This window comes from Haliaeetus leucocephalus, unplaced genomic scaffold (assembly GCF_000737465.1).
Source record: "Haliaeetus leucocephalus isolate CR32 unplaced genomic scaffold, Haliaeetus_leucocephalus-4.0 Scaffold240, whole genome shotgun sequence".
In the NCBI taxonomy this organism is placed as follows: Eukaryota; Metazoa; Chordata; class Aves; order Accipitriformes; family Accipitridae; genus Haliaeetus; species Haliaeetus leucocephalus.
Window position 1 is genome coordinate 8,272,840 of NW_010972676.1, and position 15,293 is coordinate 8,288,132.

The window sequence follows — 15,293 nt, forward strand, 5'->3', positions numbered from 1 at the left end:
GGGGGCTTTCCGGGGAGGGGACGGCAGCCGGGAGGCTTTCGCGAGGGTGTCGGCTCAGAATCCCGGCCGGAGCCGCCGGGGCGGGAGATGGCGGTTGGTAGGCGGCCGTGCGTGCGCGGGGCCGGCGGGCGGCGGCAGCCCGCAGCTGATCCCGTCGCCGCTCCTGGGGAGGTGTTGCCCGGCACGTAGGGAGTGAAAGCGCTTGACCCACGGCACGGCCACCACCACCACCACCCTGGAAGTAACTCGTCGAAGGTGTAGTTAGTTGAACAAGTGCTGGGGGAGTACTTCTGGAGGGGGCAGGGGGCAGGCACGTGGCTGAACAGTTCACTTCCATGACAGCCTTGTGAGGCCGTGGGCAGGCTAAACCCATCGTGAATGCCAAGTTTAACGTTTGAAAAAGCTGACTTTAATGTTAAGTTAGATCACCAGCCTAGCCCTTTGCATCTCGAATTACGCTTGATAGCTTGTGAGACAACTCTCTAAACTCTAGCTTAGAGGATAAACTCTAGCCTTAATAGTTTAATATACTTGACCAGAAAAGTACTGGAAGGTTTTTTTCTTACATCTATTGCTTCCTACAAACTATCTATATAAGCCTTGGAAAGGGATTGGCTCTGATAAAGTGGATTGCATTTTTCCTGTTCCTCATTCCTGCATGGGCCTCTCCACTACTCCTCCTTCCTTTCCCACCCTTCCTCCTCTGAGATAGTGTGTATGAAACTAAGAGTTGAGATCAGTCAGTTCTGAATTGCAGTTACGTGTAACTTTGGGGGCGGGGGGAGAACCCTACTGTCTTCAGTGTTACTGCTTCGGTAGCTAAGTCTGTTTGCTTGTTTTATGTTTCTGTGGCATTGTGCTTATGGAACGGAGCCGAATCAAAGAGTGGCCAAAGTAAGTAACAAATAGTATGTCAAAGGATACAGGCTTGTGTTTGTAAGGGTTTGAGTTCACAGAAGGCATTCAGGAGCCTGAACTAGTTTCTCTCCCCTTACTAAGAAGGACTAAATACCCCACACAGGCCTTCCAAGTAAGGTCTGGTGTTTTAGAACAAAGTTGGTAATTATATTGAGGTGCAAAACAAAGCAAACATGTTAGTTCTGTGCTGAATTTACATGGAACAAACTGCCTTTTATACTACTAGACAGCTAATTAGTCTTGGGTTTGTTTTTTCCCCTTCTTCTACTTTGTGTAGACTTTTGAACAGGCTTGACACAAATACAGAAAATACATTCAGGGTATGGAACTGAAAAGAGACTCTAGTTTTTGACATGTACATGCTACTTAATCAGCCAGCTCTGGCTATTGTTTGCTCTGTTAGCAAAGTGTTATTTGTGCTGGCATGTGAAACTATTTTAAGCTCCTGCACAGAGCTTATTTCATGGTTGCACATGTTCCTACTGGTTAAACTGACAGCATGATAAAACTGTTTCATGAGAATATTTCCCTTTATTTTTCAGGCTTCTTGACCTTAATAGACAGATATATCATGAGTGCTGCTGAGATGTTTAGCATGGGTTCAGTAAGATTTGTTCCTTTTTATGTGTTGGCTGGGAGGTATGGACTACTAAAGTGCATAGTCCAATTTACAGTAACCAAAAGGATGTACATGCAGCGAAACAGCTAGTAAGCAGGGCACAGCTGTCACTTGCTGTTAAGTTGGCCATCATTTGGATGTTACCATGCTTAAAGGAGGAAGACTTTTTCTGAAGAAAAGTTGTTAATGTATTGGTATTCTAATGAAATGCAAATAGCCCTTTCATTCTAAATATGCAGTGTTTTTGTGTTGCTATAAAAAAAACCCACAAACAACACTTTTAGTTGTTACAGCTAGTAACACCTCCACTTAAAGCTGGAGTAAAGGACTGTTAAGAGGACTTAAAGCTTTCTTCTGAAATAAATTTGGGTTCATTCTTTCATCACTTGGAAATGCTTTCATAAATTGTGTGTGCAAGATCATATGCATTGGTTATCCCACTGGCTAGGTTCTAAGGTGTTATTTTTGTTAGCAGTGAGACTTAATGTAGAGATAGGTCATGTCTGTTCCATGGTTCCATAACTAGGAACTGTTATTTTTAACACTTTTGTCAGAATAGTCCTTCATACAACTTGTTTATTTACAAATGCTTTTCACTGTAGAATTCCACAGTGGAGGGAAATGACTTGGGAAGAAACCACATAATGGCAAATAAGTATAAAAGTACTGCTGCCTCTGTAGTTCCTAATGGCTGCTTGCTTTCTGCCTCATAATACTTGCTTTACTGTAAGGCTTTAATAATCTTATTACTTCATCTTGTTTGTATGCTATGTGAATGACTTGTATTGCTTCTTGGTTTAATCAATTTTTTCTAATCTGGTGCAGGAAGTATTCTTGGAGTCAAGTAGACCAGTTTTTTCAAGTATGAGGTGCCCAATGCAAGATTAAAATGCTAGTACATTAAGAAGTCTCCTTCAGAAAGGTTTCTCAATTAACTAAAAGTAGTCGCTAAATTCCATATAATCTTAGGCATGTTGTTCTAGATACAGGTAACTCTAAACTTTTAAAATCTCAAGTCTAACTTAGAAAGTCTAACTTTGCAAGTTTTCTGAAGTGTTTATTCATTGTCCTGGCAAGGACAGTCTATTCAAACCCAAAACCTTCATTCTGGAGCCATCCTTAATTTCCACTAAGGATACTATGTGTAGAAGGAGAGCAACACTATTTATTACTAGATTTAGATTTAAAAAACTACCATTTTCTTAACTATTTGCAAAAATAGTATGTCAGGCTTGTTCGAGTACTGCTAAAAATGATGAGAGAACTAGTGACTTTGCTAAAAAGATCTGTTTCTGACTTTAATGTTGCAGGTGAGTCTCGGCAAGTTAAAAGTATGAATAACACAGAGGAGGTCCTTTTCTGTAATACCTAGGTTTTAAGTTTTCTCATCAGATTGGGTTTACCAGAGCACAAGTTTTGCTGTGCAAAATGGTGCATGCAGGAGAAAGTTCACGGATAGTGGTTTGGGTAGTGGCTTCCTCTTAAAATACCTCTGATTGTTCCCTGTGTTTAAATTCTCTTCATGTGGAAAAAAAGCACGCTAGCATCACACAAGCTGTGCCTAATTCAACTTTTTGGTATTGGACAAGAATATAGGATATGTAGAAATATACACACAATCATTTGTTCCCTGAGAGTGGGAGGAGATGCTCTAGAGGAGCAGTCTTGTCAGGTCAAGGATTATGGTAATACAAAACTGGAAGACTTCTCTTTCTTGTAGCAAAACTGTCTCGGGGAAGTGTTGGCAGACGGATTCTTTTGGTTTGACAGAAGTCCTTTGGTTCAAGGAATTATGTTGGTAGCTATGTCTGTTCTGTTTCTGGATGCTACCATGTGTCCTGCTGACAGTGACATCCTTCCCTTTGTCTTATCAAATGCCCTTTTGCCTTGCTTCTCAGCTGTCTGTGCGTATCTTTGCTTTCAAGCACTTCTGTACCGCTTCTGGTCAGCCAGCTCCTAACTTTCATAAAAAGAACACCTTTTTAAATTCTTGAATGGAAAATATTCCTGTTTGACTAAGAGTCCACTTCCACAAGTTTGGTACTATAGAAATTTTTTAATTAATCCTGACTTTTTTTTAATATCTGCTTTATCTATCGTTAATGTGATAATTGGGACATTCCTACTATTTTTCCTGCTGCCACCCTCCTTACTCCCTCCCTTCCAACTTACTGAGGAAGTCTCTTGTTCAGATGTTTGCACTTCTGGCTTGTGTCAGGAAGGAGCAACAAAGAATGTTTGGAACATATGGTTACCGTGGGGAACGCTAAAGCTCTTGTATGCTATTTCTTACAGTTATTGGATCATGTGGCCTTCTTTTGGCTGCTTATAATATTCCTAGTTGAAATGTTACATTTAAGATTTTCCTGGGTAAGGGACTTCTGTATCAGCCAGATTGAAATATTTGACAGCAGATACTAGTAACAAACTAAAAAATAAATCTTTGTGCAATGGTGGTGAATTATTGTCCCTTTCCCCAAATGGTCTAAATGAACAGTGTTAGAGCGAAGGTGATTCTGGTTGTGTTGGCATGACTTTCCAGTCCTTTTTTTCCTTTGGAGCATGTTTGGAAAATGGCTCTGTATCTTATATGTATATATATTAATTTTTTTAAGGGTATTTCATATATTACTTGTTTTCAGTGTCATGGCTGGAGAGCAAAGGAAATGTCTATACCACAGTGAATACTATGCAGTTCAGAAAGGAATTTTATTTTTTTTATTAAGAAAAAAGTTAAATTAACCTTGACTGTGCTTCTAAATGTGTGTGTGAGCCTTTTGCTGTTAAAAATAAATGAGCTTGTGAGATGGAGGGTCTCCAGGGAAGTCTACAAGTATCAGGAATGGCCAGTACTGCTTATATTCTCTTCTGCTAATAACAATAGCATAGAAATAATAACGAATGCTGTGACATTGGGTTTTCTAAAGGTCATTTTCCAAACACCTGGAGATGTCGGGTGCTCTATGATGGCTTGGCATTTGACTTGCCTCATTAACTTCCTGCTTCTTAGGGGATCAGATTTTGCTGGCTTAGACTTGAGATCATGTTAGAATCTGATACAGGGAAACTTTAGCAGTGTTGAGTAGCTGTGTGCCCACCGTTCCTCCCACAGAAGTGACCCTCTATTCCAACAGAGCCCACTCTTTTAAATTTTTTTCCTTTCCCAGCTCTGGCCTTTGCAGACAACTTTGCTGACATGTGTTTGAGGTGAATGCAGGAGTGCCTGCTCTGCCAACAACTACAAGTTCAACCATAATTTGCTACTAAATTATGTTAGCAACAAATGTTCAGTTGACAGTGTTTTGAATGTTTAATATTTCAATTGACAGACTTCAGAATCTTGTGTCTGTGGCCTTAAAGCTTCCTTTGTTTGTGAGAGCACCAGTTTTAACAATGCTCTCTGAAGAGCAGGGATCTCATGTTCTGCTCGTGTTGGCTGTAGCTGTCCCTATGACAGGCTGTGTCACTAGAAGCTCGGACTGATTCAGTGGAGGGTCAGTGGAGGATAGTCTCATAGCTGGAAGTTCGGGTCACAGTGCTATTCCACAGAAGTAACCATTGCTGAGCATGAAGACGTTGGCAGTGATGAGTGGGATCCACGTGTGGGATGTTCTAGCTATAGTGTGCCAGGTAAGTGCAGATGGCAGAATAGTCTTACTTGGTCATCTTTGGCAAGAGCCTCTTAGGAGATAGCTATGATTTGGATTAAGTGCTGAGGTAGCGTTTGGTTGCTGTCTTCCTCAGGGACTCTGTAGTAGAGAAAGGAGTAACTGGTACCACTGCACGGGTACAGGTTGCAAAGATTTGTTCAGGTTCAATTTAAATTTAGGCATTACTAATTTGGACTAAGGGACTATAATCCATTTTGTCCCCTGTTAAATAGGGAATACTGTAAAGCATTAGAACTGTGCAAAACACTTGTCAAATACATGGAAAGAAACAAAGCAAGTGGTAGATACACTTCTATAAAAAAGGAGGATTGTTTATTCCTCATAAGGGATAATTGTACTTGGCTGTCTACCAGTAAGCTTCCCCCATATGTACATGAGTTGCTTGCGAATTGTTTGGGTCATCAAGTAATCTCTGTAGGTAAGGAAGGGTATAAAATATCTTAGGATTTTGAAGTAAGAGTAGCTTTAGTACTTAAGCTTGGTTCTCGAGTTCTGCTTCATAAATCCCACAACTGCTCTGTTTTAAGGAGATTCTAGTCAGTTCATGGGTATAATGTTATTGAAAGTGGCTCATGCTTGTTAGAAATCATAAAAAAGTAGGGTTTTAGCTGTTCTAATGATAGAATCAAAGTAACTTATCTAAGGAAGATAGTACATGTTTTGGGTTGTGTTTGTATGCTGTATAATGGAGCCTCTTGTCTTGAATTCCTTGTTCCAGTCTGACTTCTTACATTGATTTAGTATAAGAGGAGGCTTTTTATAGGCTTCCCCTCACCCCTTGCTGTGTTAAATAAACAGAAAAAATACTTGAATGTATAGTACTGCAGTTTGATAGTTAACTTTGCATTTATGGCTATTAAAGTTATGTTCATGATTTCCAATCTTCCTGCATCACCTATGTGGCAACATGCTTTCTTTCATCATGCAAAGACATCTGATACTTCCGTGTTGTGATCTGGCACTTAGAGTGGGGCATGTCTTCCTCCTTTAGCAGGAGGGTGTAAAAGAAATGAGAATTCATTTTCTCACATCATGGATATAATGTGTAAATCAGGGAACTTTATAACCTGAACCGTAAAACTCTAGAGCAGTCCTCACTGGGGAGAGAGGCATGTAGGAAGCCTCTGGTTAGGCTAAACAAAATCTTGTCTATGTTTTAAGTACATTTAGTGTTGCTGTTTAACAGAACATACGTGTTTGTTGATGTAAAGGCTTTAAAGAGCCCTAGTAGATCAGTGTAGAGTAGGTACTGCTTAAATAACTTGTGCAGTGCCTTTAGGTTGGAAACACAGGTACAGTATAGCACTTAAACTATACTTATTGTAAAAATTAATTTTCAGCAGAAGCTAGTGTGAAAGTTTAGATGTACTACCTGTGCTGAAAAACACGTGAATGTCTTGGCGAATAACCCTAGCTTTTAAAATAGTCATTAAATAGTTTACAACTATCTAACTGTGCATCTTTCGTAAGTAATAGGAGGAGAGTGAATTGAACAGAGTAAGGTAGACAGATCCACTTTTATACTTAGTGTAAAAGCAAGGGACAGTGATTGTTATATAATATTTGATGGAGCATATTTATGTGAAATGCCAGGTGGATGCCAACTTTGTTTCGATGCTGTCACTTAATATGCAATTCTGCAGAGTCACTTAGTGAAATGTAATTACTCATGTACAGACCAAGAAGGTGTGTTTAAAAAAACAAAACAACCAAACAGCAAAAAATAAACAAAACCCAGACAACCAAACCTAATACTAGCACCAGCTCTGAAACAACGAATTTTAACTGCATAGAACTCTTACAGATTTTTTGGGGGTTACATCATATGAAAATGATGAAAAATACTTAAAAAAAATCTTAGATAATAATACAGTATTTTAATAAGTGTTGTTTATTTGTGATGTAGATGTGGATTTGATTTGCAGCTAGATAAAAGCTGTTAAATTTTTAATTTCAGTTTACCAAGGAATTTAAACATTTTGAGACAAGAAATTAATTTGCTGATGTTTGAGTTGAATAAACTGTCTTGAAACCTCTCTCAATAACCTTAATAAAACTTCTTCTGCCTTCTTGTCAAGGTGTTGAACCATGGAGTCTAATTTTAGATGCTCAGATTTGAAAAGTTTGCTTAAGCAAACAGCAATCTGTAAAATTAATTCTCATATGCTAATAGGTTTGTATATGTCTTCTGCTTCTGAGGTACCCTTAAGTTCATTGCATTTCTTGGCAAAATACAATTAATTGTTTATTTTTATCCAAGTGTTTCAAACATTGAGTGTCTTAAAGCTGTTTTTTAATGAAACTTGGGCTAAAATGTTACTGCTTGTATAGTGTGAACTTAGGTGTCAGGGTGAATTTGCAAGCTAAATGCACAACAATTTTTTTTCTCCATTATAGTTATTCAGAAACTCAAAGTGCTAAAAAAATTTCTGTGAAAGTTGAGTATAAAGTGTTAATATTTGGAACAACCTATTTTTGTTGTACACTATTTTGATGGATAACAATTTAATTTATAGTTAGTTTTCTTTAAACTCCATGATTATTCCAAGAATACTACTAGTCTTAAATTGGATGTCAGTGATTATTTTTCTTTAATTCCTAAAAGCAGTCTGAACCAAATGTATAACTAGACTGTAGTAAGAAATATAAGCAATAAAGCTAACTCTTATCAGTTGACTTGTTAGCAATTTATTAGCCCTGTATTACATCCCTGGAAAGTTTCCCCCAACTTCCTTTCTGGAAACTTTCTTCTCATGTACATAACCACAGAATTTTGTGTTCTTTGATATCTAATAGTTAATGTTGTTTTCTTTTTTTAAGATGGTATCGCAAAAATCCAGGCATGATTAATTTACTTGAGTGTTAAACTAACCCCATTGTATTGCCTGAGTTAGTGTCTCCACTGTTTGGCGTATGTGGGATGTAATGTTCTTGTTTCCATTGAGCAAAACACAGCTTGATTTTAATTCTAAGTATTTGGGCAAAAGCAGTAGTTAGCATGTATTTAAAGAAAGAGCTTAAAAAGAAAGAAAGGTTTTTCTTATACTGGCACTGTTGCTCAGCAGGATTTTTCTCTATGCTTGTGGGTTTTGACTGAACTGGGTTTGACAATGCTAGGGTTTGGTGGCACAAGTGACTTAAGTTTCTGTTAGCATTGCTGCAGCAGTCTATAGCATGGATGTGAGAATGGTGTCAATCTCTGTTTAAGGCAGAGCTGCTGAAGTTTTCAGCTATTGCGTTAGTAATGGTATCTCTCATTTGAGAGCACATGTCTTTTTGCTTTTGTTGCTGTTACTTGTGTAGTGTTCAGGAGGAGGAAGATGACAGACCTGTGGATGGAGGGGCAAAACGTAAACTAGAAAAAAGATGCTGGGAGGAAACAGGAAATATAATTAAAGCAAGAGAAAGAGAATCTGAGCTGGGAAGTTTGGCTTGAAGAAATCTAGTCATTGGGTAGAAGTTGTAGTAAGAACAGGTTGAAGTGAGGGGAGGAGTTGGAGGGAAAGAAAACTACAAAAGAGGGGCCCAGAATTGAGAGATGAAGAGTAGAGGCAAGGGTGAACCAGTTCAGGGAAGCAGATTAGGATTTAAAAAAAAAAAGTCTAATTATGTTTTCATAAACTTGCGTAGAAAGTGTCAGAGTGAGTTTGCATGTGCGGTTATAAACATTGGTCTCCTCTAAAGCTCAATTATTTGACTCTGCATGCTGAATGTTATTTTGAGATGAGCTTACACAGCCTTAAGTTGTATGGCAGTACCAAAATGAGTGCATTTTACAGAGATGGCTCCTGAGTTTAAAACTGACTGACTTCTGGTTATAATGTTAAAAGTGATTGTATAGTGAGAGATTTCCTGAATACTGACTAAATACTTCTTGCTTCTTCTTTTAGACGGGGCTTGAATCCACCCCACAGAGTGAAGTCAATTTCAATGACTACTTTCACACAACAGGAAATAGAATTTCTGCAGAAACATGGAAATGAAGTAAGTATTATTTGAAGAATGTCGAGTGGTTTTGGCACTTTAATATTAAACTTTAAAACACTACTTCAAATGAAATAATCAAGTTTTCCTTTAAGTGGTGCTTCTGAAGAGCTTGTTTCACTTAGCTGGCTGATCATCATAATGTTACGTGTTATTGCCCAACCCAGACAGTCTAGATTCACATGAGCAGTACTTCTGAATTGGGTTTTCTTTTGCTTTTGCATGAGGAAATATGTATCTGTCTTTTACTTTTTTTTCTGCAAGCCCAGACCTTGAGACTGACTGCAGCAGTGTTTCCTGAAAGAGCGTACCGTGACAAAAATAAATCTGTTGCTTGTAGCTGTATTTCTTCAGAGTAGGTGTCGAAAGTCTTCTAGTAGTTTCAACAGTGTCTTTCTTTAATGAAAGTATATCAATGTTGAAGGTTCTTGAAGAGAGGAAGGAAAGGGAGAATTTTTTTCCTCTATGGATTGTTATCCAATAAGTGTCTACATGTTTAGAGTGGCTTGGGGCAGCTTTGAAGACAAAGTTCTAGTGTATTGCCTTTTTGTTCTTTTTAGTAGATGAAAACTAAATCTGAGGTGAATGTTGGATTGGCTCTTTGGGGACACATGGAGCCTGTAAACCCTGGATGTGGCTACTGCTGTCTTCAATTTGAGAATGAAGTTTGTCTTTTAATACCATACTATAGCATTGATGATTTTAGAGGCAGCTTTTGCTTCTGTTCTGAATCAGAAAAACTTCTATTTCACTTTGATTGGATGTGTATTCTGTTTTAGTAGAACTATTGATTGTAGGCTGTATAGTGTCTTATCAGCATGTTCTTGTGAAGCTTTGTGGGGGTAAATCCCATCATTAGCTAAAATGCTGATACTTAACTTTCTTAAATTTGGCCCATTCATAACTGTCAGGTTGAAGAATGAAAACAGAAGTAGCAGGTTTTTTTTCTGTCCTGGTAAATATGCATTATTTGTTGAAGTAACTGTTAGTGGATGATTCCTCTAGACAGAGCGGGAGCAAGGTCTAAACTCTTCCACATGTTATAAAATACTCTTAATGGCTTTGACTAGGTTTCTTTGGAATTGTTTTGGCATGTTAAAGCTGCATAACACTGCATATATATGTATATACATATATGTGTGTGCATATCTATATAGCATATTGCTGACTTTTTGCATAGGGAGAATAATAATCTTTTGTGGGTTCAGATATAGTGTGTGGGAATCTCTTTCCATAAGATTAGATTGTAAACTCTAGCTTTCCTTTAAGCTTCACAAGTGTAAAGGAAAATGTGTGTGTGTACCTCCCTCCCTGCATCTGTTTTAATTTCAGTTTTTCACTGAATCCGCAACAGCTAGAGAATGCTACCAGTTTCATTTTTCACTGATCTGGATCCTTAAGTGATCCCTACTCAGTCGGTTAGTGTAGTTGTCCTTCTCATAAACCTGACTAGTCTGCCAATCATAATGATTTAATTGATGTGTAATTTATTATTGACATAAAAAAGTTCACAGATCTCTGCAATGTTGTACTGTGTTTCAAAAGCAGGGGTCTCTGTGTTTGTAGTACTTATTCCTCTAATTAAAGTATTGCAATGATTTAAATGAGCTACCTCATAAATGAAGATGTCCTCCTGAGTTTAGTTTTGGGTTGTTGGATAGCAGTGCATTGCCTTAATTCTACGTAATACTGAATAGGTATTTGTAATTGCAGATGTAGATTTAAGAGGTGCTCAAATACTGAACAGAAATGATACTGTTTAAACACTGTTAGAAGTTTAAAATCTAATTAAACATGTTTTCACTTTGTCATGCTGTATGTTGCAGTAGTTAAATAAGCTTTTTCTTGTTAGTGTTGGACTTTGGAATACTGACCTGCAGATAAGATAAAGTATTGGGCAGATGAACTTCATCTAACCTCAAAAAAACCTTCTTTGGTTAGCTTGCTCTTCAGCATAGGTGGATCTTGTGTATATATTAAGAAATGAAATTTTCTAGGATAAACTTGTTCAAACATGGAACTGTCCAACATTTTAGAACATGGACATCTGAAACAAAATATGGTCACTGAATGGTTTAGATGTTGTAACATTCAGGTTTTTTAGTTCTGCAGCTATATGTATAAAAAAAAAAAAGCTCAACTTTTTGCAATCTAGTATATTTAACTTCCATTTTTCTGTACCTTTTAAAATACTTTCTTTCCCACTTTGTCCTCCCAGTCTTTCTTCAACATGGCCAAGGCCTCTGTGGTAAGCCTTCTTGCTTCCAGGGGAGTAGATCATGGTGTACAACAGGGAACTTGTTCTGAATAGAAAGGAAGATAGCAAGAAAGTTTCCCTAAGATAAGGTGGTTAAGGTGGTGAGTTGTTCCTAGAAGAATTAGTTTTCCACTCTCCTTCAAAGAGTATTTATAAGGTCAATGTATTATAAGAGGTTGAAGTTCTCTTACAAAAAAAAATAAATTCCTCATATCTGAAATAGTAACTTTTCCCCAGTTGTCACAAATTGCCATCTTTGTGGCACACGTGGGTAAAATGTTCAGTTACTAAAAGGCTTCCAGAAAGCGACTGCTTTGGGAAGAGATTATTCAGAGCAGCTTCTCTTCAGGTGTGAGACACCATCTTCTTCCCTGTATATACACCTCCAAAGAATGTCTTTCTGGCACAGGTAACTTGAACTTTTTTTGGATGAGTTTTTACTGCTTCAAATACAGATTTAAATCTTTTTACTGTATCAGAAGACACCTATACTTTGGTGTTGCTCAAGTGCCTTCTGAAGTCATTTTGAAGGATAAAGGCAATTCTGACTCACTGGGTAGGATTTTTCCCCTCCTTGTTCTCTTCATGAAGAGCAGTGTGAGGTATTTTCACGCAGTATTTTCATGTTAAGAATAATGAGGAGAGAGTGGTATGGAGATGGTTCTGTTGAATACTCATAATCAAATGATGCTAACATTGATTAGGCCTCTGATTCAGTATTGCAATGGTAGTAGAAACTGAACTCACTGTTTGCAGAAAGTGGAGGTGGTACTACTCTCATGTTGCCATTATAGCTGTGAATATTTTTTCAGAAGCTTTCCCCTGAAGCTGAAGAATAGTATTATGAGGCAAACCAGTTACACAGTTAATTTTGAAAAGTGCTAGATATTTTACAACCTTTCTGAACAGCCTATTCTAATATGCGTATGGTGGAAGATGATGATTTGGATGGTCTTGTATTTGGAAAAATCTGTGTTCCTCTGGCAGCAAAGACTGTGTTTACCTGAGCTAATGAGTAGCATGCTATGCGGGTATGCTCAACTGCTTGGGATTAGTTTAACAGTGCTTAATTTTGTTTTAGTGACAGTCTTTCTGACTCTTGATAGCACCTGTACAAGTACCAGTTTCCTGTACCCTTGCAGAACTAGTAGCAGTGTGGGGCTGGTTCAGAGCTGGTGTTCGGCCTGACCAGAATGCTTTCCTAGAATCTCCTTTACTATGGAATGTGGCCTAGAAACCCTGGAGGGAAAAGAGCAGTACTAAGCTGGAGCTGATGAGTCCTGACAGCATGAGCTGTGCAATCAGGTGTCCTTGTAGTACATCCCTGGTTCTGCTAATACGATACAGAGATACATGAGCTGATTGTGTATAGAACAATGTCTTTGTTAGCAGGATTTACTAGCTTGGACTCTGTGGTTATGAAAGCAGCTATATCTTCTGGACCCAAACTGGCTTTGAAATCAGTATACTGGCAGTATAAAATTCTTTTAAGCTACAGAGATTAATGAATAATATTGACATCAGAAGTGCTGAATTACTAAACAAAACTATAACTTGCTTACATAAGGGAACTGTTTCCAAATCTTTCTTCCTGTGGTGAGTGTTATGTTTTGGAACATAGTTTTGTTGTGTGGTAATCTGTAGTTCTTTGCACTGTCAGCATTACATTTGGTGCATAACTGAGGATATTTTATTGGGGAGGGGGAAGGGGAGAAGAAGAAATCTAATTTGGCATTTACCACACTCCTGAAAGGGAATATCTCATTAGAGCTTTTTAAACTAGACCGGCATGTGTAGTCTTCCTGTGCAATGGTATGTCTGGGTCTAAACAAGAAGTGCTGTAGGCCTAGTAGTGTGCTTTTCCCTAGTTGAAGTGCAGCTTCTACCAGCAGAAGTACTTGTCCCACTATAGCTTTTCCTTGCCATGCTGCCTTCACTGCATACAAGAGAAGGTGGCTTCATGAGCAAAACCTTAATTTTGCTGGCCTAACTGAATTTTTATTATTCCTAACTAGCACAACTATGCTAACAGGAGTTTCCAAAGTGTGGTGGTGGCTCAATGTGTTGTGTAAGCAGAAGGCCTTTGTCTCTCCCATATCTGCCTTCCCACACACACTGGAGATCTGCATCAGTGAAATAGTTATGACATGGTAAAGTGTTGTTTGGTAGTTGAAATATGTAGCACTGGAATAGAAATAACTGACATCTCCGGTTGTCTCAGGCTTTCTGCAAAATTTGATGGATACTGCTGACTGACTGCTTTTATTAGAAGTTTTTTTTCATGTGCCTGTCCTTCCCCAACTCTGTAAAAACACACACAAAAAACCCCCAAACATGACAACAAACCTAGAAGCAAACCCAAAAGCTAAACATTTGTGGAAAACAGGTATGTTTATGTTCTTCTTAGCCTTTGAGCCCTGCCTGGAGCTCCTGAAATAATGAAATATTTCTAGGAGTCTGGGTTTTAAACCAGAAGCCTTTCTGGTCAACTTTATTTTGTGGAGTAGCAGACGTGCAATGAATGGGATGAGTTCTTTGTTCCTTTCTGTCAAAGCTGAAAACAAGGGTAATTACTCAAACTGTAGGACTACAAATGTAAATAGAGTATGGAAAACAAGATAGGTAAATGTATTATTCTAGGAAAAAACATTTCTCCCTCGAATAGCTGTTGAGTACAGATTCAGGGAAACCAATGGTATGAAGAGAAATATAGGTAAAGACTTTATTATAACATAGAACATGCACTTGGCCCAATTTCTCCTTTCAATGATATATTTAAGTTACGGCAACTCACAGTTTCTGCCTTGCTACCTCCTGGGTTTTCATCTAGGTCAGGGTGAGTAGGTTGAAGCTGGTTGTGATTCTCTTTCCCTCTTTGCTTCATGCTGTATTTACTGATCTAATTCTGCAGCTTCCCAGTATCCAGTTGCCAAATGTCTAATGACATCCCTCGCAGGATCGGAGCTTGTTGGCAGAGAACAGGTGCTGTTCTTCCCAAACCCGTTGTAAAAGGATTCTCATGAACTTTTAAATTTCATGAAGTTAACTGCTGAATCTTGTTTTCTACTTATTGTTACCTGGCAAGATAAAACTTTGCTTTGTCTTGGTACTTTGCAGCTTCCACAATGTAATAGAGGCAGACAAAACTTCAAAGTCTTGCTTCTGTCAACCCTTCAATAAAAGTAGACTTTCAAATACTGCATACGCTTGATCACTCTGACTTCAATGCTGTCTTTTTTTTGTTTGTTTTTTTTTCTTGCTGCATTGGTGAACCAGTGGGACTAATTATACTTTTCAGGGACAGCGGACAATGATTATGGATTGTTGGATATGTTCCACTGTTTCTAGGGGCTTCCACATAACTTGAATGTTTACTCTTGGCTCCAGCTTGTCAGACTCTTCTTCTCTAAGCAGAGCATTTTGTTTAATAGTTTTGGTTATCAAAAGGAGGAGTATAGCAAGGCTTTTGGTGAATGAACAGAGCTTTTGAGCAGAGGCTTATTTGTGCTGCTGTTGCAAAAAGAACAATATTAATATTAAATGGCTGAACCAGAGTATCACCAAGAAGATGGTGCAATGTAGAAGGATTTCAGAAAGCCACAGAATTTTTAGGCCTGGTACCTTAATAGTAATGTTGTGTAACTTTGTGGTGAGTTGGGATGCTTCTTCATGTATTATCTATAAAAGCAAAGGAATGAGTAATTCTGTTAAAATGGAGCTTAAGATGTATTATGAAACTCGGGCAGTAGCATTTTCCAAATCAGCTCTGCAAGTCTGATTTATGTATGGAGTAGCTAGAGTAGAGAGGTGTTTTGAAATACATGCTCTTTGGGATATCAAATTC

The 15,293-nt window shown here is 38.2% G+C and overlaps 1 protein-coding gene across 6 annotated transcripts in view; it reads left to right on the top strand.

Moving 5' to 3' along the window:
• Nucleotides 1-15,293, top strand: part of AGFG1 (ArfGAP with FG repeats 1) — a 38,008-nt gene that overhangs the window by 346 nt on the left and 22,369 nt on the right. For all 6 annotated transcript variants that reach the window (XM_010568303.1, XM_010568304.1, XM_010568305.1 and 3 more), the window contains exon 2: nucleotides 9,099-9,192. In XM_010568303.1, the coding sequence (XP_010566605.1) occupies nucleotides 9,099-9,192 (94 nt within the window). The remainder of the gene's footprint in view (nucleotides 1-9,098; nucleotides 9,193-15,293) is intronic.